The 26,740-nt window shown below is 42.8% G+C and overlaps 1 protein-coding gene and 1 long non-coding RNA gene across 3 annotated transcripts in view; one reads left to right on the top strand and one right to left on the bottom strand.

Moving 5' to 3' along the window:
* WASL (WASP like actin nucleation promoting factor) overlaps positions 1–25,880 on the bottom strand; it is a 48,085-nt gene extending 22,205 nt beyond the window's left edge. Inside the window, exon 1 of one of the 2 annotated variants that reach the window (XM_042872457.1) lies at positions 25,611–25,880. In XM_042872457.1, the coding sequence (XP_042728391.1) occupies positions 25,611–25,727 (117 nt within the window). In that variant the 5' untranslated portion in view covers positions 25,728–25,880. The remainder of the gene's footprint in view (positions 1–25,610) is intronic. The other variant, XM_042872458.1, reaches the window with a different exon arrangement.
* The window catches only part of LOC122180654, a 4,712-nt gene continuing 3,541 nt past the window's right edge, over positions 25,570–26,740 (top strand). The window contains exon 1 of the long non-coding RNA XR_006179195.1: positions 25,570–25,659. This is a non-coding gene — a long non-coding RNA (uncharacterized LOC122180654). The remainder of the gene's footprint in view (positions 25,660–26,740) is intronic.

The raw sequence follows: 26,740 nt of genomic DNA, 5'->3' as shown, positions 1-26,740 counted from the left end.
TGTAATGCTACAGAGGCCAGAGGCTATCCAACCCAGGATCTACATTCTAACAGTAGCAGAGGCCTAGGAAAGAATACAGCAGTACACCACTACACAAGGGGAATGTACTCCCATAGCAAGGCAGGCTGAAGCTCAAAGCCCTCCTCAACCAGCATGTTTTCCCTTAATGAATTTCTCATCGCTCTTTGAATCCATGTGAATTTCTGGACACTGCAATGGTGTATAGGACTGTAATTCACTGTTCACTTCTGTACTTTGTGAAGAACCAGCTCCTTTGATTTAAAAAGATCACCACCTGCTTGTTTTAGTTGACTGTCCCTTCTAGTTCTAATACCAGGAGACAGTGCCAGTGTTCCTTAGTTGACTCTTCATGCTGTGAATACTTTTCTAACTATTCTCTCATAGCGTTTACTTCCCTGTTTTTATAGAATTAATATTAAATTAATATTAAATATCACTAAATATTAAATGACAAAAAATTCATAACAGAAAAATCAATCTCTACTCTCATTACTCTTGACTTTCACATGCATCCTAATACATACATTCTTCTTAGAGTAGGGATGAGTCTTAGAATGTATGTAACTATACCTAGTTTCTTAATTTGTTCAACAAAATATCACAGTAATTGCCTCCTATTTTCCCTGAAAATCAAAGTGTTTTATTTCTTTTTCAACTAAGGGACAGTAAGATGATGTTTTCATGCATCCATTTCAGTTCCCAGAACTTTCCTGGAAGGTGGTATCTGGTCTGAATCATATAATTGCCAAGATTGGAAAAGACCTTCAAGATCATCCACATACAACCAATATTTCCCACTAAACCATGTCCCTTTGCACACCATCTAAAATGTTTCTTGAACACCTCCAAGGATGGTGACTCCCCCATCTACCCGAGCAGCCCATTCCAGCACCTGACCATTCTTTCAGAGAATATGTTCCTAATATCCACCTTGAGTAACAGGCTCCATATTAGGTTTTCCTTAACTCCTCTGGAAAACTAATCACTTTTCAGTCACCTCTTTGGGTGTAAAGCAAGGCTTATTGCCCCTAGAGCATACAGAGTAATATAAATTAATCTTGACTTGCCAGGTGAGGAAAAAGGAAACTTGAATTAGCCGTGATACTGCAGCAAGCCAGTATGACGACAGATGTTGCAGGTGTAACAGATGTTACTTTTACCTTATATTGCAACTGACAAAGGCTTCGCTTTGGGCACAGCTGGCAAGATTTTGTTCAGATCCAACAGCCTTTTCTCCCATTTCCAAAATTTCATCTAATTTTTTAATTAATAGTGTTGGAGGCTCAAAAGAACAAGAAGAAGTGAAAGCTGGTTGATTTACAGCTGCGATCAAGAAGGCATCACATTCCACCAAAGGAATTATCCCAATGCCCCTACAAGAAGCATTCTCAAACCTCCCAAACAAATGTGACTCCACTAGCCTCCTCCCAACAAGACTACCCGGGGAAATAGGTGGCTTCAGCACCAATTTATGCACCCTGAATTCAAAGTGCAGAAGGACAATCTGTTTCAGAAAAGGGTTCATGACATTTTCATTCTGTCCATCTGGCAGCAAAAGCACCAACTGGATTATCTCAGCAAACCCACCAAGATCTGTGTAGAACGCCTTGAATCAGCAAGCTCCTGTTAACACAGACAGGGTATTACCCTAAAACACTGTCTTCTCATTCTGCACAAGCATAGAAAACTCTAGTTTAGCTTAATTTGCAAGCTAGAGAACAATTTCACTCAATCTAATGAAGGTGTTCTTTCAGGGCCTACCAAGTCTAGAGCTCAATTACATTTAAACGTTACCAAAATTAGCGTTGTGCAAATTCCTAATGTTGATGGACTGCAATGAGGTTTTCACATGTTAGAACACAGTCATGAATTCCATTATTACAATTTTTTTTTTTTTTTTAATTAAATGAATAATAAAGCAAAAAACAAAAGCTGCATTTTAGGTAGTAAGATGACTAAATCCACTTCATTTTACTTCAGTCCCTACTCTTCTACCCATTGATACTCACTGTAAATCCAAGCCTCACAAATTGGTTATTTTTCAATTTTAACTGCAGAACTGCAGCATCTGTAAATATTTATGCAAATACTACAATTTAAACATTCAACAGTATTTTCTGAATTCACATTCAATGCCTGTTGAAGCCAATTAATATATATAGCTTGGTTTTGCACACCACTCTTGAAGATAATGTTGCATTTTAAAGCATAGGTTCTTTAAAGCTGTACATAACTATTTCTTCACAGTAAGTCATGCCACTGACTTCACAGGTAGAATCGAATGGGAGTGCCACTAAATCCTCAAAGTAATTAATACTGCATTTTTTTTCCTGAGTTTCAGTAAGCATCTGTTACTTAAAACCCAAAGTTACTACTCTATTTTTAGTAGAAAGACCCTGAAGCTAATATTACTGCTGTGCTCAACACTTTTGGTGAGAACTGTCTTTTTTATATACCTACACACTTGGAAAAGGTGCACAGGAAACAAGAAGTTAGCTGACCAACTGAACGCACAAGAGAAGACTCAACCTTCTTTGGTTCCCTTTACTCATTCCACAGGCAGCACTCTGCAGGAGGACATGCCATTGATTCCAGAGAGCTGTCACACCCCAACAACTAATTAGCTCTGAAGCAGTAAGCCTGGTGGTGTCAGCTGTACACTGGGTGTCTCTGTGGCAGAGCTGGACTCACCCCTGGACACGCGGCAGGATACGCGACACCTGCACAAGGCTCGTGAAAGCACCTGCTGCCTGCAAAAGATGGCCACAACTAGTCACTGCACACCTGCAGAATGTGATCACACCAGCCACTGAGGGCTTCCAGCTGGGCAACAGCTATCTGTGCACTTTGATCAGCTTCTGGTATGAACACTTGCTGCAGCAGCCTGTCAAATTAATGACTCAGAGTAACTCGGTGTGTCTCAAAAACTGTAAAGCAAGCCAACAGCCAGCGGCACATCAGATAACAAGACAGAACCATCACTCTAGGTAGCTCTTCAGAATCCCCTGTCGAGGTAACAATCTCCAAGTCTTCACGTACAGCTAACAACTGTTTGTGCTGCTCAAATCAAAGAATCACAGGGAAACTTTGGTTTGCCTGTGACCTCTGTAAGTCTTCCAGTCCAGCCTCCGGCTCACAGCAAGGGTAATTACAGAGCTTCAAGTTGTTCAAGGTCTTGTCCAGTTAAGCCTGAAGTTAATTATCTCTAGGGGAGCTTATTCCAGCACTCAATCACTCCCATTTTAGTGCCTGAAAAAATGCAACTAACTATTATGTCTTATTCTAATGATTCAGTGCTGTTGTGTTACATGCTGATGATACTACTGAAAACACTGGTTTTCAGACTTAAGATTTTTCTTATAAAAGTGAAGACCCATGTATAACGAAGTAATTAAATCCCATATGACAGATTTGCTTTTCTTAGCTCCCATTCCCAGCTCCTGGAAGTATCTTGCAAATAAAACTGAAAGATAATCTTACCCTATAATGCAAGAATAAAACTGGCTGTGGTTTGTTTCCAAGCACATTAACTTCTTGGAAAAGAGTGCTGGTGTGACGCTCTTAGCTTCCTCAGGAGGCTAGTCAAAAGACTTCCAGCTCAAGTCATAGTGCACACAACTTGCTGCTTTAGTATTTCCATGAGAAGTGCTATAGCAAACCTTGCAATTCAGACATAGCTACCCAATCCTGTAAGAATAGAAATGTTTGGATTCCTCCCCCAGTAAAATAGGTATCTGGAGAAGTCATCCTGATCAATAACACTACTGGTGAGCAGGTACTGAAGCCAGCATTTTAAGACCTACTTTAGTGGCAATCCTATACCTAAACCAACGCACTGAAGCCTGACCAGGTAATGCCAGATGCTCCCATGTCACTCATTTCTTCTGTGATGCCAGATCAGTGAGGTAGTATTCAGTTTGCTCCTAGAGCACTTGTTTAAGAATAAAGATATGCTGCTATTCTGTGCCCTTAACACAGTGGGAAGTGACAGGCTTCCCCAGATGGCAGTGTTCCAGAGATGCGCAAAGTCAAGTACCGCTTCAAAGTGGAAAATGCTTAGTGAGGTGTAACTTCAGTCTTGACCACAGCAAGGACAGGAAGCTTCACTAGTGAGGAAATTGCTACTAGCCAAGTATTATTCAGGTCTCACTAAGAGTCATGAAAGAGAAAGAAGTAGAAGCCAGAATGCAGGGTAGCTAATTACAAGAAATCAGACTAATCTACAGAGAATTTGGCAATTAGATAGAACTCAGTGGTTGACATTTCTTTCCCCAGGATACAAGTACTTAGCAGGAAAAAAATCAATCTGAAACATTGCTTGAGATCTTAGATTACCTCAAAAATGTAATGGTTAAGCGATTACACATTTAAATGTCAACACCTTAATAAGCTCATGTTATTCAAAGTGAACAAAACTGGAGTTAGACAGTGATAATACCTTCGTGTTGATCAGTAATTAGCTCATCTCTAGCGACAGAAATAGCTGGAGCTTCCAGAAGCATTATGCTCCACATGGCTCACGCGTTATTTCGTCACTCTTAACACAAAGTATAAACAACACCTGCTGCATGAAGTGGCTGTTGGAACCTCCTTCCTTCTCAACGGAAGGCCTTTGGTGCCACACAGGACACAGTTCTGCTGGTACTCCCTGGCAGTTCCACTTGTTTTAAGAGAAAATGTGGCTGTTTTCTTGGCACCACGGATGTCCCCTGCCATATGAGATCAGTGTGTTCCCTTCGTGCTAGGAAGAGCTGATATCCCACTTCCAGGGTGAATGCACTCATCACTGAGTAATCCTACAGACGGCATGCTCCGCAAACTCCTCCAACTACTCTTTTAAATGAACTGAATGAGCCCCTCTATTGAGATGATCTCTAATTAGGCCACTTAGATGACATGCAAGTATGTAATTTCTACATTGTCAGTAGGAGAGGCAATTGCTACACAGGACAAAAATACTTCCTGGCTCTTCTACAAAAACTCTAACAACTTGACCTCAGCTAAGTTCAGAAAGAAGCCCGCTGTGTTCATCAGCCCTGGACAGCATGCGATCCACTTCTCAAGCACATGGGACTACTAGGATGGCTTAGGTCTACTTCAGGCAGCACAAGATGTTGAAGTCTCTAAAATTTTAGGTTGTCTGTAATACTCACAACTGGCAGCTGCAACTTACTTCTGCATTTTTTATAAACAGGATGATGGAACAAGTAAAACAGATGCAGTCTGACCACCTTTTTAATCTATCCCTTAACAGCCATGAGTCAGGCTACTTAAGGTTCCTACACCTCACAGAATAACTGTGTGTGATATTGCCTTGACAGTCCACACAAGACTTTTCCGTAGATAAAAATACCTTTCAATACCTCTACAGTATTTTGACTAAGAAATTAAATTTTAGTAAAGTAGATTTATGCAACTCCAAGACTGGCTTAGAATCTTAGCGGCAGGTTGTCTCCTGCAGCTTCACAAATGCATCTTGCACTTGACAACATTCACTCACTGGGGATTTGGATACTACATTCTGAGCAATCTGAGTAAAAGGCAATCATTTAAACTTTCAAAGCTATTGGAGCTCGTAAAAACGCATTTAAAGAAATACTTATTTCTGAAGGCAATTGTTTATTGCCAAAAGTCAAGTTCAGATGCTACAGACATGATTTTATACCCTTTTCCCATAGAAATAAATACAGAATTTCTGGAGTTGCCAGCAGATCCTTCACTTGTAATACTTAGTCAGCCAGCAATAACTCAGTTTTCTGAGCATCTTCAAGCCCCCATGCATTTCCAGCACTTCCCAGACCCCCTGAGTTCAGTCAGAGCCAGCCGGTGACTTCCCATACACTCACTGTCCCATTGTGGGTTGCAGGAGACCAACACTCAAGCTGTGGGTAAGCAACGTAGCATACAAAGCCAAAGAAAACAGAAGAAGAAAAAAAAATAGAAAAAAAAAGATGCTTTTACCAGACACAGTAGAGATACTTTTTATATCCTACAAATTAGGTTCAAGCAGCACATGCAAGATTTCAGCCTTGCAGAGGCATGACATAACCACAACCACACCGCACCCGCCGGCCCATCTCAGCTGAGCAGCTGATGGACCAGATGACGTACAGCCTGGAGTTCCACTGCTGAGCCACCACAGCACTGCTGCTTCCTGTTTGCCTGCACAGCCTTATTGCTGGCTTACTCAGCTGCGGCCTGCATCTCAACTCCACTGAAATCTTGGCCTGTCAGCAAGCAGCAGGCACTCAACAAAACAGTTATTTGTGTTCTGTTGTCAAAACTGTGCTTTCAGTTATTTTCAGAACAAATGAAAGCATGAGACCTTTCACCAATTGGTCCCTGTATTACTGCTCACTGCAGAAGGCAGACATTTACCTTTCAGTTTTGGTTCTCTAGACAGCTAAACAGCAAGGCCATAGTCCAAGTTCAGGGAAATTTTAAGATTAAACGTTTAAGTCTACCTTTTGAGACACTTTAAATTAACACAGACTTCCAAGACTACATTGATCCTTACACAAATAAAACATTGCACAGATATGTACAAAGAATGTTTCATACTCCTGCACAGAAACTGCAAGTAGGCTTTATAAGCTCAAGGCAAGAATCAAGCGTTTCAAACAATCCATGACAGCAACTGTAGCTCAAGCCCATTTTGCCCTGTACTACAGCCTATCCATCTATGAAGTAAACCAGCTCAAAGCCAACATTTTCTTCTCTGCTTCCAGCTACTGCGCTCATGCACTCACGTCCTCTTTCTTCAGCACTCACCAACAATTCCATTTCTAAATAATAACATTTTTCCAGATGATGCACACACAGTTTTGTATTAATGCAGGCTCTCAGGAGATCCTCACACCTACTTAGAAAATATGTCAATGTCTTTAAGGGAGAGTTAAAATTCCAGCCTTTATTCATAAAAAGGAAAATGGGTAGCTTTAAAAAAAATGTTAGATCTACTGAAGTTCTTTGCAGACACACTCAATGGTACATGCATCATCCCTTCCATGAAGAAGAGTCTTCAAAGCAACAGCTGTGTTGACTGAAGAACGGATGCAGAACATGCCTCAGAATCTCCTGAATCATCCTAGCTCAGGAATGCTAACTTATGAGCCCTTGAAAACTTTCTTTAACATCTACTAAATGTAATGTTCATGCTTAGATTTAAAAAAAGAAAAAAAAAAAAAAAGAAGCTTGCTTTGCAGAGTAAGATTCAGGTAAACTCTCCTTATGACCTTTACAACTGAAGGCAGAACAAGTACCTGTTTGAGGTGCTTAGAGAATACAAACAAAACAGTTTAAATTGTAAAATAAAGTCTCTTACATAAGAAAACCACTTAATGCTACATGGAACAAAGAACTCCCTTCAAAATACGAACAAATTTGAGAAAAGGCTATTAAAAGTAAAACCTCTTTGAATAATAGCCAGCAACTGCTCTTGCAACTGGGTATACACAACTGGAGTCCTGCCCCCTAAAACACACACATTCCACTTAATATAAGGGTAGATAGAGATGCAACTCCCCTTCCATTTTCCTCATGGCACAAAAATATGTTTTAGTTGCTCCTTCAGCAGTCCACATTTCAACAGAACAGTTACGATAATACAGGTCAGACAAGGAAGCTCAACCGTGTAATAGTGCATAGATTTCTTTTTTTTTTTTTTTACATCAATAATCATAGAACGGTTTGGGTTGGAAGGGGAGTTTAAGATCATCTAGTTCCAGCCCTCTGCTATAGGCAGGGACACTTCGCTCTAGACCAGGTTGCTCAAAGCCCACTCAAGCCTGGCCTTGAATGCTTCCAGGAAAGGGGCATCCACAGCCTCACTGAGCAACCTGTTCCAGTGTCTCACCACCCTCACAGTAAATAATTTCTTTCTAATATCTAATCTAAATCTACCCTCTTTCAGTTTACAGCCATTTCCCCTCATGCTATCACTAAGTGCCCTTATAAAAAGTTCCCTTCCCAGCTTTCCTGTAGGCCCCTTCAGGTACTGAAGACTGCTATAAGGTCTCCTTGGAGCCTTCTCTTCTCCAGGCTGAAGAGCCCCAGCTCTCTCATCCTGTCCTTGCAGGGCAGGCGTTCAGCCCTCTGATCATCTTCGTGGTCCTCTTCTGGACCTGCTTCAACAGCTCCGTGTCCTTCTTTTGTTAAGGGCTCCAGAACAGGGCACAATACTCCAAGTCCCATAAGAGCACAGAGGGACAGAATCACCTCCCTCAACCAGCTGGTCACACTTCTCTTGATGCAAACAAGGATACAGTTGGCCTCCTGGGCTGCAAGCGCAAGCTGCCAACTCATGTTGAATCTTTCATAAGCCAGTACTCCCAAACCCTTCTCCTCAGGGCTGCTCTCAAGCCATTCTCTACCCAACCTGTATCTGCGCGTGAGATTGTCTCAACCCACATGCAGGACTTTGCATTTGGCCTTGCTGAATTTCATGAGGTTGGCATGGGCCCAATGGTAAAATTACTATAAAGACATTATTCCCACTTCAGAGTCTTCTGAAGTAGGTATGCTACTAGGAAGAAAAAAAGCATGAAGATGGAATGTTTGCAGGATGCCTAGCCAAATTTGAAGCTGCATCCGGGGATACAATGCTAAAGTCTCTTTCACATAGAGGACGTGCCTAACTATGAAAGCATCCAATAATCATCTGGGAGAACATCTATTTTAATTTTGGTTTTGCCAGTAGCCAGTACTGTGACGTTTGTCTTCATTTCTCCCCTGTGCTTCATTTTACTGTCGTATTACGGAAGAGATGGTGACCTCCACCTCTGTAGGGTGCACTAAGAGCTACTGATGAAGAAAACAGCATTATGCTGCCAGGTAAAAACCCATTACTTGGGGAGAGGAGGAGGGAAGGCAGCTACATTATCTCATTTGCTAATAGCAAGGGTTAAAACAGTTTAATACTAGTACTGTGGAACTTCTCTCCACAGTCTGTGAATATCAATTATTATTTGAACATCAATTACTATCTGATAGGCTGTTCACTGTTTTAGAAAGTCTCAGATATGCTATAACCATGAAGGAAATGAAGATATCCTTCCACCATACAGGATACCCTTGATTAAAATGACATTTATTACAGCTAACAGTTACAACTGTCATTACTTAAAAGGGTTTCTTCTTCACAGGTTCAAAGCACTGCATTTGCCAATGCATTGTGAAGTACAAAATTAGTTTGAATTGACTTGAATGAAAACAAATTCTAATAGTTTGGAATTAGTTATCACAAAATAGTAGTCACATATGGCCAATTTTACACAAACCTCATCCTGAATGCAAATCATCTATTTCCACCTATTTCTAGTCAGTCGCCTGATAGCAGCAGTTTCAAAAGCTGAGCAGACTAATTCCAATACAGCTCTTCAATACAAGTAATCATTTTCTCCATACACCTAGGTTCTTCCTCTTAAGAAAGAGGGCTGCATGAAACGTACAGGGATATTTTAGTTTGGATTTGGGCATTACTATTAATACCTCCTAGAAACTGCATTAAGAGCTTAATCTCAGCCATCTGCTATAGTATGGGCTCTGCAGCTGAAGATTTTCTTTGCAATTCTCACCACTAGTATTATAAACCCTAAATTTCTACCATGTAAGAAAGGGCCCCCTGCACAATTTGTACTTCTGCTACAGGTTCCCTTTGGACCACCTAAATGAACAGAATGAAGGTAACAGCTGAGTGTAGTTTATTGATTGAAAAAACTTAGGGAAAGATAAACTGCTGACCTTGCAATGTTCAATTTTCAAGGCAGGGGACAAATGGATGGAAGTGACCTCTGCCAAGTCAGGACTTCAAAAAAACAGCTGCAAATAGAAACCTGCTGACCATGGAGTTGACAATTTCCTATCTAAACTTACTACCTACTATCCAAAAATAAATGCACAGATGACTGCTGAATGGGAAAGCTCCTTCTCAGAAGCTTCAACTCTTCCTCTGCCCAGATCCCAAGAGTATTCCTCTGGGTGCCAGATGTACTTCTCAGGCGCCTGCTCTGCCCTGCGTGGCAAAACCAGAACAGCAAAACAGTAAAGAATCTACTCATTTACAACTAATGAGATATGCTTATTCATACAACAAAAACTCTGTAGAAAGGGCAGCAGGATGGATTTCTCCTTTGCACTCAACAATTCTTCAAAGAAATCCACCAATTCCCAGTTTAAATCCATAGGAGAGGGCAGCAGTACAACTTCACACAGAGCAGCTACATTTAGCAACTATAGGCAGAATAGAGGAATAGAGGCAGTGATATTGTGATTTTTATCCTTAAGTACTCATGTTTGACTGGGCCAGAACTCCATAAAAACTGAGGATAATTTTCCCTACAGTATTGTTGCTTCCCCATTCTTAAGTATAACTTGTAAACGTTGTTCAGCAGCAGTAACAAACTAAGTCACATATTAGAACTATGTACCTGTCTGAATTGACAGATAATCCAAACAATTTTACTCTACCTAAAATGTCAGGTAAGTAGTGCTGCATGTTGCATGAGAAACAAAGTTTACAAGAATGACAATCACTACTAAATTAGATTGATACGAGAGTTTGTGGATTCTAAAGTTACCAACACAATTTACATTAAAACAGTAGTTTAAGACATTTTGAAAAATCTTGGGGTAGAAAATCTACTTTGAAGAACATTTAGAAAAAAAAAAACAAACATTAGTAGGACTGAGACTGACCATTAGCCTTCTTAGTGAGCATTCTCTGAATTAATGAAATACAGCCAGTTGAAACAAAAGAATGTTTTAATTAAAAAGATCTTAACACAGCTTTGCTTTTGATCCTAACGAAAATGAAATTCTGAGACAACCAGTCTGTATAGCAGTGTTAGGCCAGTCAGCCAGTACCACCAATGCAATCAAGCATCAGATTGGAAGTGCTACATACTTCACTTTCTGAACTATTTTTTCCACAAGTCTTTCCGCCTGTTCTGGGATCACTGACAATAAGGTGAAGCTGCACAACATCACTTGCTCTTGCTGCCTCAAACAACTGGCAACAGCTTTTCTGTCAGGTCAAACATTTGCCACTTTTCTGAAAGCCTCCGTTCATGTAATAACTTACAGTGCTTTTATGATAGCATAAAGACAGTGCAGTACAATGATATGGCTGCTAACAATAAAAATGTTCATTAATACAAGTTGTAACCAATTAACAGAAAAAAAAAAAAGGTTACTAATGACAGGGACATTTCTCCAGAAGTATAACATATTTTGAAATGCAATAATCCTTCAGTATCGCACTGATACAACTTAAGATCCAGAGACTAACAGCAGCTCCCCGTGCCAGAGCTGACACTGGATTGCCAGTTTTTACATTAATATTCCTTTCCTTCGTGTTCAACTAACTACATCAGTGGCTCTCAGTACTTGAACAGCCACAATCTGTTAGCACAGAAACTCTTGATATTTATGAAAAATAACATCAGCCTCAGGAGTACACAGTTTTGAGAATATCAAATAATCAGCTTGTTTCAAGATAGAGCTCAAAAATTTTGGGAGCCTACCCAAAATGTTTGGTATAGGCATAGAAATAGGATCTCCCTTGCAGTTTGCTAGAGGAAATAATTACAAGAGTGGTTCCTACATATTATCAGTGCATTAAGAAGTTGCTAGAGGTTCAGAATTACAAACTGCAGATTATGTTTGTCAGAAACACTGTAGTAAAAACGCTGACCTTCCTATAAAAAGCTGGCAATGGGACTATGCCAGCAAAAGGGCTAGAGTTTAACAAAATTTGAGAGGGAAAAAACCCTCCTTTCTTGCTAGACCAAATTCTATCCTGGGCAGATAGGCTACTGATAGGAGATGAAGCAGATTCACACAATGAACTGGAGCCAAGTTCGCTAACAAATGTGTCCTGTAGAACAGCTTTGTTAACCAAAGGTGCATCCTTCAGAAGGCTTCTGCCACCCACAGCGAGATGTGCAATGTTCACACAGAACTTCAGAGCTCTACAGGGCTGATCTGGAACACAGGCTGCTACCTCTGTTGATCCCCACGCACAAGCCTCTGCTCTGCAACAGACATTTTGCAGACATCTCTGAAGAATTCCAGAGTCAGTGACATGTCAGCTACTTCACTTTTGGACCTGAGTACTCAAACAGCACACACACCACGCTGCACTTCAACAAAGTATTCAATGCATTTGACATGAGAAACAGCTTTGATGATACACAGCAAGCAGTCTCATTTATGGCTGGTCTGTTTATTAGGTTCAAGCCAACTACAGAATACCTTTTGCTATTTCAGACCTGCATCTGTGTCTGCCTGTATGCAGTGACTATAGAGAAATTATTTCTAGTGAGATGCAACAATGGTGTTGTACCAATACCTGCACATTTAATTTCTACAGCAATTATTGCAGCCAGAATTGACACGCAAGTCAGCACTGTAACATAAAGACAAAAAGCATTCAGCTTCTAAATGATGGGTTATTGCCTCCCTTGCACTCTGAAGCAAAGATGGCCTGCTGCTGCACAACTGCCTGTACAGCACCAAGCATCACCAGGGATCTGGCGCCTGCCAGCACGTACATAACAGCAAGCACTGGGTTGGGAATGGGGTAGGGAAGTGAGGGGAGAGAAGGAAAGAGCAACCACAGGAATCACAGGACAGCAGAGAAAAACTACCAGCTTCAAGTATTTAGGTGCTTCAGCTTTAAGTTATCTAACATCAGACCTACTGGATATAGAAGCCATACACACATTCACAACCCTGTCAGAACCAAAAGATTAAGGCGGAACACAAAAACAGAAAGCATGCAATGATTTAGCTGTCATTAACAATGCTACTTCCTTCCCTAGCACAGTCTCTGGATCTCAAGTAGAGAATAAGTTCCAGAAAACTGCAGGAACTCTTTAAAATGCAGCCACAATAGAGATTTCAAGAGACCTCAGTACAGATCTCCAGAGTCTCTGAAGACACATGGAACTTTCCTCTTGAATTACTTATAACTATACATATCAGAAAATCATGGAATGGATTTGGTTGGAGGGGACCTTAAAGATCACTTAGTTCCAACTTCCCTGCCGTAAGAAGAGCTGCCAACCACTACATCAAGCTGCCCAGGATCCCATCCAACCTGGCCTGAAATGCCTCCAAAGATGGGGCACACACAACCTCCCTGGGCAGCCTGTTCCAGCCTCACCATGATTCGAGCACAAAATTTCTTCCTCATCTAAGTTTTCCCTGCTTCAGTTTAAAGCCCTTCCCCCTCCCTCTCCTGCAGTCAGCCTGTGTAAAGACATAGTCTGCCTTTTGCTTATAAGCTTCCTTCAAGTACTGGAAGGCCATAATGAGGTCCCCCAGAGCCTACTCTTCTCTAAGCTGAACAAGCCCAGCTCCCTCAATCTACCCTCACAGTGCTCCAGCCCTCTGATCATTTCTGTGACTCTCTTCTGGACCCACTACAACTGCTCTGCATCCCTCCTGTACTAGGGGCCCTAGGCTTGGACACAGTACTCAAAGGGCAGAGCAGAGGGGAACCTTTCTCACCCTGCTGGCCACCCTTCCTTTGATGCAACCCAGCATACTCTCAACCTTCCAGGTTTCAGAACACATTGGTAGCTCACATCCAGCTTTTCATTCACCAGGACCTCCAAGTCCTTCTCTGCAGGGCTGCTCGTAAGTTCTTCTCCCATCCTGTACTCATACCTGGCATTGCCCTGATCCTTCTGTTGTGTCAAGAGCAAACTTTCTGAGGGTACGCTCAATCCCACTGTCTACATTATTGACAACAATGCTGAAGAGCACCAGTCTCAAGACAGATCCCTGGGGGACACAACTCATGACCAGCCTCCACTTGGACATACAGCTGATGACAACAACCCTTTTGGTATGACCATCCAAGTACAACCTTCGAATTCATATCTCTCCAATTCAGAGATAAGGATGTGGCATGGGACCACTTCAAAGGCCTTGCACAAACTGAGGCAAACAACATCATTTGTCCTTCCTTCGTTCACCAATGTCGTCGCTCCACCATAGGCCACCAGCCTGGTCAGGCACAACCTGCCCTTGGTGAAGCTGTGTTGGTTGTCTCTGATCACCTCCTCATCTCGCATGTGTCTAACCGTCTTTTCCAGTAGGATCTGCCCTATGATCTTCCCAGGCACGGACGTGAGGCTCACCAACCTGTTGTCCCCTGACTGAAGATGAAGATCAAGGTAAAGAACTCATTAAGCATTTTCACGCCTGGCGAGACCAGTTCTCCCTTTTCATTTATCAGAGGGGGTATACTCTCCTTTGCCTCTTTGATCTCTTCTGTCCACTGTATCTTAAGAATCCCTTCCTGTTGTTTTTCACATCCCTCCCCAAATTCAATTCCATCTGCACCTTGACTTTCCTGAATCCAACCCTTCACATCCACATAGCACCTCTATATTCTTCCCAGGAAACCCACCCCCGGTTCCACTGCTTATACTTACCCTTCTTTTCCCCCGCCTGATCAGCCATGCTGATTTGCTGCCTCATCTGCCTGATTTCTTATTCTAGGGAATGGAGAACACTTGACTCTCAGAAAGGCATCTTTAAAATGCTGCCAGCCCTGTTCTGCTCCACTGTCTCTAAGGACAGTTTTCTAGGGGATCTCATCCAACAACTCCTTAAACAGCCTGAAGTTCTGACTCCACTCTTTGCCAGGCCTATGTTCCTCAAGATCACAAACTCAAGGACAACACGGTTGCTGCAGCCCAGGCTGCCACTTTTACGATCTCTTCAGCTTTGGTAAGCTCCGGGTCCAGTAATGCTTCAACTCGGATGGGTCTGTCCAATACCCAAATCAGAAATTTGTCACCAGTTGACTCAAAGAGTCTCCTGAACTGCTTGCATCTCATCATTTTGTTTTCCTAGCAGATATCTGGGTGGTTGAAACTCCCCATCAGGATGAAAGCCGGTGAGCGTGACGACTGTGTCGTGGTTTCTAGTTTCTCCAGCTATTGGTTTAGAGGTACTTCAACTGTTTTTTTCAGATGCTTTACTTTCTTGGAGAAGTCCTCCCAAAAACCTTTGGAAGAAATCTGAGGATTCTCTCCACTGCTTCCTAGAGTGACAGTGAAACTCATCTGAAACAACCCCTTCTTCCATGAAATCTAATTTAAAGCCCCGAAAAGAAATTTTTGGGAATGTTTTCTTGATAAGCCTGTGCTCTGTAATCAAGAAGTACATTGAAAAAGTACAGTGAAATGCAGCAGCCCTTACAGACATCCCTGCTGTACCTAGTGTAGTCTACAGAACAGCTACAAGTTAGACAGATCTTGTTACAAGAAGCAAAATATTTATTTTTTTCCTCCCTGAAATCAGAGAACAGGATCAGGAGCCTTATGACCTTGTGTTCACAGTATGTCTGATGCACTTGATAGTCTAGCTACAGCAGTTGGTTGCTACATGCAAAGGCAAGCTTTCACCTGCTGGAAACTTCCAGCCACCTGCATTTTCTCAGGTTTCTAAAAGCAGTTTCAGAGAGCAAAAAGAAGATTGAATTTTGTTGCTCACAGTACTCTGACTTGATGTCAAAGCAGGACAGTTACGAGAGCAGCAGAGCTGGCCATTACAATACAATGCTAATAGAAGTGCTAGAACTGACATGACATTAAATTCTCCTGATCACCACTGCTTTCTGCCTCCTGGTGGCTTCTGGAGTTTGCACCAACTAGGATCAGAGATACTTTCTGGACCTGATGGCAGATGGTAGAGAAAAATTCACCTCTGTACAGATGAACTCCCACTACTCCTAACACAATGCAAATTGGGCACAGATTGCTCTATGCATACCACCTATTAGAAACTGTGTTTACACCACCATTCCATTCCTAAACCAAGCTCATTAATTTGGATGAGCACTAGGTAGCATTACCTAAATCTATGCCAGGAAGCATGCCAACAAATTAAACACAACAGACAATCACAGGACAGTGCCTGAGTTTATGTTACTGCCCTACTTAGGTTTTGTTAGTATCAATAAAAGCTGACTGACAGACCAGAGGTGAGGGAAAGGACAGGATGCATTTTGCATGCACAAAGCTCCTACGTATCCTGTATGGATATCTCACATCTGAGCTTGCCAGTTCTGGCTCCCAGGGGATAAAAAAGTATGGACCACATACCATACACGTGGTCAGTGTGAGGGATGCACCCTGTGCTTATACTGGGTCAAGTCTGAGGCCACAGCTGGAACATCTGTTCAATAATCACACCTCACCTGAATGCTATAAATAGAGGGCAGAGGAACAGACCAGATATATTGCCTACAGGCAGCAGAGGGGCACCAATATTCCAATAATCTGTTAAGGAAATGTCTCAATGAAGAATTAAAGCACTCCTAAATGACATAAAAAGATGAAGTGAAAGCTCCATAACTTAGGGAAACATTTAGCACAAAACTCATCAAACAACTGAAATGCATCTAGGTGGGTTGCACCTTGTACAGCCTTGAACTAAGGCAAGAAGGACAGCATGTTTGCAGTCAGAAGCTGCAAGTCTCTCGAATATGTAAATACTGGCACTTGAATATAACAAATCTCTCAACTTCTTTTTTTTTTTTTTTTTTTAAAAAGGACAAATGGTTTGTTGAATCACTCCTGAGTTCCAGAGATTAAAAATTACAAGCATTTTCAATTGTGATAATACTTTAAAACCTTATTTAGTTTTAAATTTAAAGTTCCAGCTACCCAAACTGAAAACAACTTACAGTGCAACACAGTCAACTTCTTTATGAAAGATATAAATGACAATAACATTGTGTGGCCAAAAAATACTGGTTGATAAAAAGCTGCATACAATTAAGCACCAAACCTGTAAGTTTTTTGTAACCTGGCAGTTAACTGTTTCAAAAAAATATATATTTAAAAGCTACTAATCATCCTGTGTACCTAGTCATACAAGTTTCATACCTGAGATGCTGATAACTAAAGACAAAGAAACACCAACTCTACATTTAATTTATTAGAAACTACAGCTTCTTCCTTCACAGACACATGCAGAAGCCCTTGGCTGCAGCATTGCATAGAACACGCTACCACAGGATGTTCATCGTTTTCCCTTCTCTTGTCTGAGAACCACAAAAATCAAATACAGTTTTACAGAGACGAGTATATTTGGATGCCTTTGTGTATATTTGGAGTCATAAGCCAAGTGATGTTTCTGTTTGCTTTGGCTGACTGAGGGGGAGTAAGAGAAAAATGTCTACTTACAAAGAATGACCACATCTTAGCTGCGCTCAGAGAGAGCTGTCACATGCTAGGGGAGCAGGAAATAACTGAGAGTCCACTCAGAGCAGCACTAAGCAATTCTGTGGTTTCAAATCTGAGCGTGTAGAGTTGCTGAAGCCGTGTCTTCCAGCATTCAGTTTCCTAATACAGCAGCGTCCGAACTGGAGAGCTTGGCCCTCCCTGGAGAAACAGCAGTGGAGGGTGGGGTAGTACAAGCCTGAGGAATATCACACTTAGGTTTTGCTGTTCCTACTCTCACCCAAAAGTTCTCTTTTCTACAGTAATGCTAACAATGACTTTGGGCCAGCAACGAGAAATAGGAGGAGAAATGTTTAATGGGCACATCTCAGGCTGAAGTGCATTGTACGCAAGTAGCAGAGAACAGCTGGTTAGCATCGACTGCCTCCTCTCCCCATGCAACGCTCTGCTGAGCCAGGAGAATACAAACTGTGTCCAGCCCAGCACTGGGTATGGCTTGGGCTACATGCCAGATGAGACAACCAGTTCATCAGCAAGAACAAAGCAGTTGTGCAATAAAGAACAAAATGATAAGGGAGTGGAGGGAAGAACAGTGAGGAAGAAACACTCTCCTTTTCACTGGGATGCCTTTGTGCACATTCTGGATACAGGGGCTGGAGGGAGAAAGGGCTACTCTCACAAAGCAGCTGAGGTGCCAAGGAAAAACAGGAAATGGGGAGGAAATCTTCCTGCTGGTACAGAAGGGCAGAAATCTTGTTAAAGATGAGAATGTTGTAATGAGGGAATGGAAGGAGACCCTGATGCAAACATACCAAATTCAGGGGATAAAAGTCACAGCACAGGACGTTGAAGCAAACCAGCAGAACAGAGCTTACAAGAGCAACAGTCACCACATCGATGTCCCAAGTGTCATTAACAACTCCACAATTATCTGCTATATAAAAATCTTAACAGAGTTCGATTTCCTCCAAGAAAAACATACTTCAAGAAGGCCATTGGTAGCACATGTTACAACAGAAGTAGTCTTAAGTTATAAAGCATTTTACACTTTTCTTTATTCCTTAGAAAGATACTAATACAAAAATTAGTACTCTGTTCTTTTCTTATCCATGTATCACATATGCATAAATAAATCTCTTGGCAGTCACTTCAAGCATTTACTATTTAGGGATGAATTCCCATACTCAAATATTCTTGCTAGACAGAAAGATAAGTATTAGGTTTCGTTACTTAATATTCAGAGTATGTAATTTAGGAATCCATATTTTAACTTAACCTTTCTTGTAAATATTCTCAATTGTCTTGGGTAACTTTGGGAAAGCCATCATCATTAGACATTAGAAGCAAATGTATTTTTAAAGTGTTGGCAAACTCAGAGGCAACAGTTATCCTTCCACAGCTAAGAGTTCAGACAATGAAATACAGTTTTCTTAGCAGTTTGAAGAGCAGAAAACTGTATTTTCTTTCAGTAGGTTGGTGTTACTCATACTGCAGGCACAGCACCCTCAGCACATAAAACACGCTTAATGAGCACAAATAGGCTCCTGTATGACTATACTGCTCTTATGCTGCACAGTGGCAAATTAGAAAAGGGGAGAAAAAGGCAAAATAACACATTCACTTTGAAGGGAAATGAGATGAACGCAGGGGAATTCTGAATTACACATAAAGTTCTGAAGGGGAAAATAGTGTGTGAAATCTTACAGAAATGAAAACGCTTATGACCTTGATTAGCAAGCCTCAGTGTGATCTTTCAGCTTTAAACTAGTCACAATGGAGAACTGGAAAACCCATTAACACTTTCTCAGAAAAGTTAAAAAGAAAAAAAGCTGCCAGGAATAAGGATTTTAAAGATAGCTGATTAAACTGCTTCACCAACATGTGGATGCATGTATGAATGCAAGTGCCTAAGGTGAGCTGAAATCTGCAGATCTGTCAGCATGTCATGGAGTCAAGGAGCAGCAGCTGCTCCTTTGCCAGCAACGATCTTCTCCTCTGAACATTAAGTCTACGGGAACTGAGTAATTTGTAAGAAGTTCTGTTAACAATATATAATTATGGAAGAAGTTCAACATTGGAATTCTAATCTGAGATCCCTGAAGTGTGATGCACTGCATAAACATGAAGAGGTATCAGAAATTACCTACCTTTAACTCAAAGGTAGATGAAAGTACCAACTGAATTTGAAGAATTAAGAAAGGGAGCAGTTCTCTGTAAAAGCATCTCCATGACTGTCTGCATTACATCTTTCTCCACTTGGCCCTTCTGCTCCTGTCACACAAAAATCACAGCCCACTTGAGAGTTTTAGAACGTAGCTGGGAAAGTTCAGGAAGGTAACTGTATAGCTATTTTGCCCATTTTATAGGTTACCCAGGCATAAACAACATGTCTGGAAGCCACAGAATTTAGCGTGGCAGCACACCCACAATAATATTGAGAAACAAAACCATCTCAACAGCATCTGATAGTGCTCCCGTTTAAAACCACCCATGAAGATACACTTCAAATTCCCCTAAATCCACTTTGTATGATTTACTATTACAAGGAAAAACTGGTCATCCAAGAAAAGCCCTCTGTGCACAAGCAACACAATGCCAACTGTTCTTGAGGAAATCCTACCCTGACCAACTAATAAGCACACTGTCTAGTGCTCACGGCACATTTCTGCTACATCCTTTGTATTATCTAGGTATTAGGTCACGAAATCACGAGTGCTCTGCACTATACCAAGCCTTATTTCTGTACTGCAGAGATTCCTCAGGAGACAAGTCTACGAAACATGCTCTCTGGAAGAGAGGACACTATAAATCTTGCCACACTCCTTTAAGTGAATTGCAAACATTCTCAAATAAAACACTGAAAAGCTCACCCAAACTATCACTGCTGCAGGCAGCTCTGCCTATAGATCAACATAAAAACCAAAGCCCTTTGTCCTTCTGGTTACTGAACTACTACAAGGTTTCTCAGTGACAATCATTCATCAGACGCAAACCACTTCAACACCTCAGTGCTGAGCTACCAGTGCCTGCTGCCATGTGCAGCTGCTGCCAACCAGCAGTAACAGTGGCAAACAAACTCTTAATTCCTGCAGTTTGTGGAGACACCAACAGCCAAGCAATAAAGGTCATGAGAAGGCCTACAAAAGACAGGGAATTACCAGAACTCCACTAAAGGAAGTTTGAAATCTCAAGTCCAAAGAGCCTCCAGGAATACTAATTCAATCCTGACAAGAGATTTTTTTAGAAGGACCTTATACACTCTGCCTATGTTAGGCTCCTGAAAATTCCAGAAGAAAGAGTCCCAGAGGAAACACTTTAAAATGAGAAGATTCAAATCAATATTTATGATCAGATAAAGCAGAGAAATCACAAATTCATCATTTAAGGAGCAACAAAGTAGTCTTCCAATTTACATATCTGCATGAAATAACAAATTCAGTTTTATCTTCTAAGAGCTACCTCATTCTCGGGTGTTCTCCTAAACAAGCAGTATTCAGCCATCTTGGTGGAAATCCTGTAGTCAAAACATCTCATGAGTGTTCATCCAAATTCTTCCACCTGATTCTTAGCTGCAAAGTGCAGCTAAGTTACAACACAACTGCTTGTGACTACAAATTGCTCCCATCCTGTTGTGCCTTGGTCCTACAGGATTCCAGAGCACATTATCAGCAGCATGCCTGGTATCTGTGACCAGCTGAGTAATCATGGAGGCTTCTGGGACTCAACTACCTGTGAAAGATAAAAGGTTTACGAAGTAGTTCAGAAGAGAATGCAAGAGTTCTGAAGCCTTAATGGATTGAGGTTTACTCCAGTCAAATCTTACTAGATTTCCTCCTTTATGCTTACAAACAACACTTCCTAACAAAGTAGGACTCACTTTACACATCAAGACACCTAATATTTGGTGTCTACCATGAGTTAACAGACATTTATAGTGCCTACAGCCAAACAGACAAATTCAGATCATAACTGTAAATTACTTTCTCGAGTTTAGGTAAGGGCCAGTGATAGCCACTGACAACTGTGGAACTCAAACACAGGAATTTCTCTTATCCTGAACTAAATTGTACTTTTCATGAACTGGTTCTTTCCCTCAAATACATTCAGAAATAAGACACAACATCTTGTACAGCATTCACGTGTAGTCTCAAAACATTTCTCAGCCATGAGTAAATTACTACATAGTTCACTACCCTTGTTTAATAGCAGGCTGTAAGGAAAATAAGATTGAGAAATACTTAATGATAAAACACCGCTGCTGCAGATATAAGGAGGCAGTTTGAGGACACTGACTTGCTCTGAAAAGTCCCACCTGACCCAATCCTGTGAAAATCGCTTTTGTAGGCCCAAATTTGGTTCAGAGGGAACAGTTAAAAATCAGTGTAATTCTCAGGTTAGCCCTGACACACTGCTTAGGGATATGACTACAGTGGATACTAATGAGGCATCTGAAAAAGTTGCATGGTTTTGGATAGAATAGGACCGACACACAGAAATTCAGGCTCAACTCAACATCTTGTGTTTCACAGGACCCTACCCCTTTCCCTCTGTATTCTCCTTCCGCATCTCGCTTAAGCCCAGATGCAAACATGAAGCAATCAGCACATCTAAACAGATGACTAACTTCCTCTCATCTCTTCAAGAGATAACTCCTTTTCAAACTACAGCCTCAGCTTTTCTGCTACCCTCACAGGCGTGCAGCCTGCAGCATAACTCGAAGTGACAGAGCCCCAGTACTTCTCTGCCACACAAGGCCTCCAATTACTCTGACCTGTAGTCTGCTGTCAAGTCTTAGTTCATGTTATCATAAGCACAAGTAATCTTACAAGTCCCTTCTTGGAGAAATCTAATTCTTATCAATCAAGAACTAAAACTTCCATTTACGTTTTAATTGTTTAATCTGAAGCATTACTGAAACTTGTCCTTTGGCTCTGACATACAATCTCATTCTGGTCACATGCATTTTAAAAGCAGCCAAAATAGTTCTCTTGGTTTACTGTTGTGTCACTTCACTTTCTGCATTCTTTACCAGTTCCTGTTTACCACATTAACTACAGAAAGATCTTAGCAACTAGCTATCCCTAGCCTTGCTTTCTTATCCGAGTGTTCAGTCCCACTCCTAAGCACTATAAGATATCCAGACTCCATCGACCGCTTCCTCTGTTATCAATTACACAATTGCCATGTGGTTTTTTCTTTCCTGAGGTCTCTAAAAAGCATAAAACTGTTTCTGCAGAAAAAGTAATTCTACATCAGTGATGTTACTAATCACTATTAATCATGCAAATTAATGAAGTGTCGTCTTTATTAGAAAGAATTAATTGGACACCTACTATTTTATCCTTAAACCTATTCCTTAGGTCAAAACTAAAGCAAATTCAGCAAAATCATACAAGCTTAGCATAGCTATTAAAATATTCTGATAATATATACAAGAATCTCATAGCTCAGATTAGGATAAGCTTACACAGACTTAATTTTACATTATGATACAAATAAGATAAAGAACTACTAAAGGGAGTAAACTTCACACCTGACAGATAACAAACGTCACGTGCCTGAATGAAAATTAGTTAAATGCTTTTCATGTACCCATGCAGCAATGAAAGTCCTGCTTGACACCTACTGTAAGCAGTTCTACACTTGGCTTAGTATTTAAACTAAATTAGCTACAGCCTTAAATATAAGTCAATGGCTTGTTTTAGCACCTGACAAACTAGGCTTTCAAAGATAGTGCATCTGCTTACCAACTCAGACAAGCATTTTATATCTCAGCAAAATAATAATAATTATAAAAAAGCCAAGATCAGTAACCTTTACATGGATTTGACTACTAAACAATGAGATTCTCAGAGTACCAGTATAAAGGTATCAGCCCCACCAACACAAACACAATTATGGCTCTTCACCCACTTGTATCACATCTATCAGTCATAATGACTTAAGATGTCATTGAAATTATGTCAATACTGAATTTCATAGGTTGTGAACACTCAATCAGTATGATTAATTGAATTGCTTTTCCACAGAATAAAAATCTGAGTAGTGCAATCTCAATGTAGCTGCCTTGTAACCAGTCCAAGACAACCAAAGGCACGTCTGTTGAAGTAGATCAGGTCCAGAAAGCCACGTGCTTTCTTAACCAAGACCCCCAAGCCTGTTTACAGCACTATGCCCTCCGCAAGAGCATCACAAGTTATTACTGTAAAAAGAGTATCTAGGATCATAGTCTCGTGTCTCAACTGCTCCTCTGGCACTCAATCACATAAACATAAGGTTATATAAAACATAACCTGAAGTGATACTGGGATGACAGAAACATCACGCACAGCATCAAACCCATGCATCACTTGCAGTCTGAGAACACAGCCAGACCAGTCTGCGTGAAAGCAAACTTGCAGCATCCTAAGAAACTCGCAAGATTTTTCTTCCCCTACGATTTATTAAGTTTTGCTAATGAATAATTCAAGCATGGATATTAAGAGATCAAATATCATGCATATTACAGCAAGAGGGCATTCATCAGCACAGCATGCTAACACTGAGTTACAGTTAAGCTAGAAGGTCAACAGTGCCAGGAGTGCACTTAGGCTCTGATCTGACATTTCGGATTCAAACCAGATAGCAGAGGTGGTGACCATCCCCAGGTGCCCATTCCACTCTTCTGATAGAGGCTGCCACTCTTGCAACAGAAATGCTAGATTTGTTCATGAATCACTTTCCAAACTGCCACCTTTTTGGCTCAGCCCAACGTGTTTGGTTTATCATCTCTGGAGCTTCTGGACTTGAGCTGTCAGGGATACAGCAGAGATGAACTACAACATGAGCCTATGCTTAACCTGGAGACTACACAGGGCAGGGGAGAAAAGGGAAGTGGCTGAGACAATTGGGAAATCTTTGACTGAAATGGCATCCAAAATTCAGTGAAAACCCTAAGAATGCCTAAATTCAGGAAAAACATGAAGCGAGACACATCTAAAAAGCTATCAACCCGCCACAAATCACATCACCCAGATACTATACAGATATTTGTCTCTAAAGTCTGCCTTAAGTGGTATTTACGCAGAAAAGTTGAGAATGTGAGTAGGTGAGTGTTAGAGCTGAGCATAACGTGTTTCCTTGACAAGAAAATCAGACTTGTAGAAAAACAAACTCACACAATTTCATGTGCTTTTTTAATTGTTTTTTTTTTTTTTTTGGCAAAGGAATCAAACACATGAAATGCGTGCCTGAAAAATAGCTTGATTACAGATTTCTTGCAGATTTATTACTTCACAAAAAGTCTCCTCTTGACGTGTTTCACGATCACATCTTTTGACCCATTCCAGTGTAATTACTATGACAGCATCCTATTTAACTCACCCAATGTCAACATCGCCTACTTCCTGCTCAGTTACTGCATCTCCTGCTTTCCTGCAGGAGTCGGTTTGATCAACAACACCATCTCAAAGTCCAGAGTTATGTAGAACCATTGAGACTGCCTTGCTTTCCTACTTCAAGGCACAAGCTCACGCTCATGACAAACCGTCACTGCATGACAGCAGGACGTCAGGTACCCGGCATTAGTAACCCAGCACTGCACACAAAGCATTGGAAGACGTTCAGGTGACAGTTCTGAGTGGCTTCAAGTGGCCATTTGAAAAAAAAGAAGAAAAAAAAAAAAAAAAAAGGAGCATTTATTCAAAAATATAGAAAAGAAAGTTTAAGATAAGCTGCATTTCTCCTAAAACATGGAGCTAACTTTTAAAGGCAGTTTCTGTAGCCGTTTTTAAAACACAGATGAGTACAACTCTACACTGAACTGCAAGAGGGTATTCTAAAAACGCAGAACTCGGCGACATACTTGGAGAACGCGTTCACCAGAAGCTTGTTCTCCTTAAATTGCCGCGTTGCCTTATTTTTGAGCCGAGAGCCGGAGGTGCAGCACCTGAGCACACGGACCTGCCCTCCGGGCCAAGTACGGAGCAGGGCAGGCCCGGCGCGGACACGGGCCTTCCTCCGCTCTGCCGTGCCGCGGGTTCAGCCGGGGCCGCGCCGAGCCCCCAGACCCCCGGCCAGCTCCCCCGCGGAGCTCAGCCCTTCACAGCACCCGCAGCCCCGGCCCAAGCGGCTCGGATCCCCGCGGAGAGGCGAGGCCGGGCCGAGGGTTCGCGCAGGCGGTCCCGCCGCCATTCATCGCGTCCCCCCTACGCTCCGGGCAGCGGCCGGGCCCCGCCGCCGAGCCCCCTCCGGGCAGCGAGCAGGGCCGGACAAACTTCCGGGCGAGAGCCGCGAACGGGGCAGGGAGGGAACGGGGCGGGGGGGAGGAGAGCTGGGCCGCTGGGAAGGACCGGGGCCGGGCAGCGCCGCCGCCCCTCGGCGCGGAACGGCTCGGCAGGCACTCACCACGCATTTCTTGCCGAGGAAGCTGAAGAGGCTCTCGTTCTCTTGCGGGGTGAGCAGCAGCGAGCCGACGTTGGTGACCCGCCGCGGCTGCGGGGGCTGCTGCGGGGCGCCGCTCATGGCCGGGCCGGCACGGCGCTGCCCTGCGACCGTTGGAGCCCGCGGCCCCCTACTCCTCCTCCTCCTCCTCCTCCTCCGCTGTGGCCTCGCTCACAGCAGCCGCATCGCGGAGCCTCCCTCTCGGGGCCGGGGAAGGAGGGAGGCGGAGGGGTAGGGGGGCCCGGAGAGCGGCCCGCGGGGGGGGGCGCCGGGCAGGAGGCAGCGCCGGGCAGGAGGCAGCCCCGGCGCCCGCAGCCGATGGCGCCCGCCCCTCCGAGCGGCACTAAACTTCCAACTTCGGCCCGGCTCCGGCGGCCGCACAATCCAACATGGCAGCGGGGGCGGGCGAGACCACAGCGCGCGGCAGCCAGAGGGGAGGCCGTGAGAGAGAGAGAGAGAGAGAGGGAGCGCGCCGCCGCCACGACCATGCGCCGTGCGGGCCGCCGCCGCCTTCCGCTCCCGCCCCTCCTCGCCAGCCAGCTGGCGCGGAGCGTTCCGCCTTGTCCTGCCCTGCCCTGCCCTTAGTACCTGCCCGGCCGGCCCGGCGGCTGCTGCGGGGCGGGGAGTGCGGCGGGTGGAGGAGGAAGGAGCGAGGAATGAGGAAGGGGTGCGGAGGGTTGCGGTGCTCCCGAGGCTGCGGGGACAGTTGGCCGGGCCCCTCGCTGCTGTAAAGCTCTCAGCCCCGGGTCTGAAAGCACGGACGGGGCCGCGGTGCGTTCGCTTAGGGAGTGAGGAGGTCTGTGCCAAGAGCCGTCAGAAAACGCCATTTGTGTTAAGTGAAGTTCGACAGCACAGCGAGCGGCCCGGCTCCATGCTGTGCGGCACCTCGGGAGCTGAGCTGCTGTCCAGTTTTGAGTCAAGCGTGGTCTAACTTGTAACTTAAAAACCTTAGTGACCTTTTGACATTGGAAGGGGAATGTCTCTTCTTGTGGTTCGCCATGCAAATTATCAATTGCGTTACCGCACGCTGTGTTACGTTGGGAGTTAATGATGCGTTCTTGCTGTGCAGAAGCAATTCCCTCTTTACACAGTCA

The sequence above is a fragment of the Lagopus leucura genome, unplaced genomic scaffold, assembly GCF_019238085.1.
Source record: "Lagopus leucura isolate 7727_CA_CO unplaced genomic scaffold, USGS_WTPT01 Super-Scaffold_100008, whole genome shotgun sequence".
NCBI lineage: Eukaryota > Metazoa > Chordata > Aves > Galliformes > Phasianidae > Lagopus > Lagopus leucura.
Note: the sequence above shows the minus strand (reverse complement) of the source record. Positions and strands in the feature narration are given on the sequence as shown.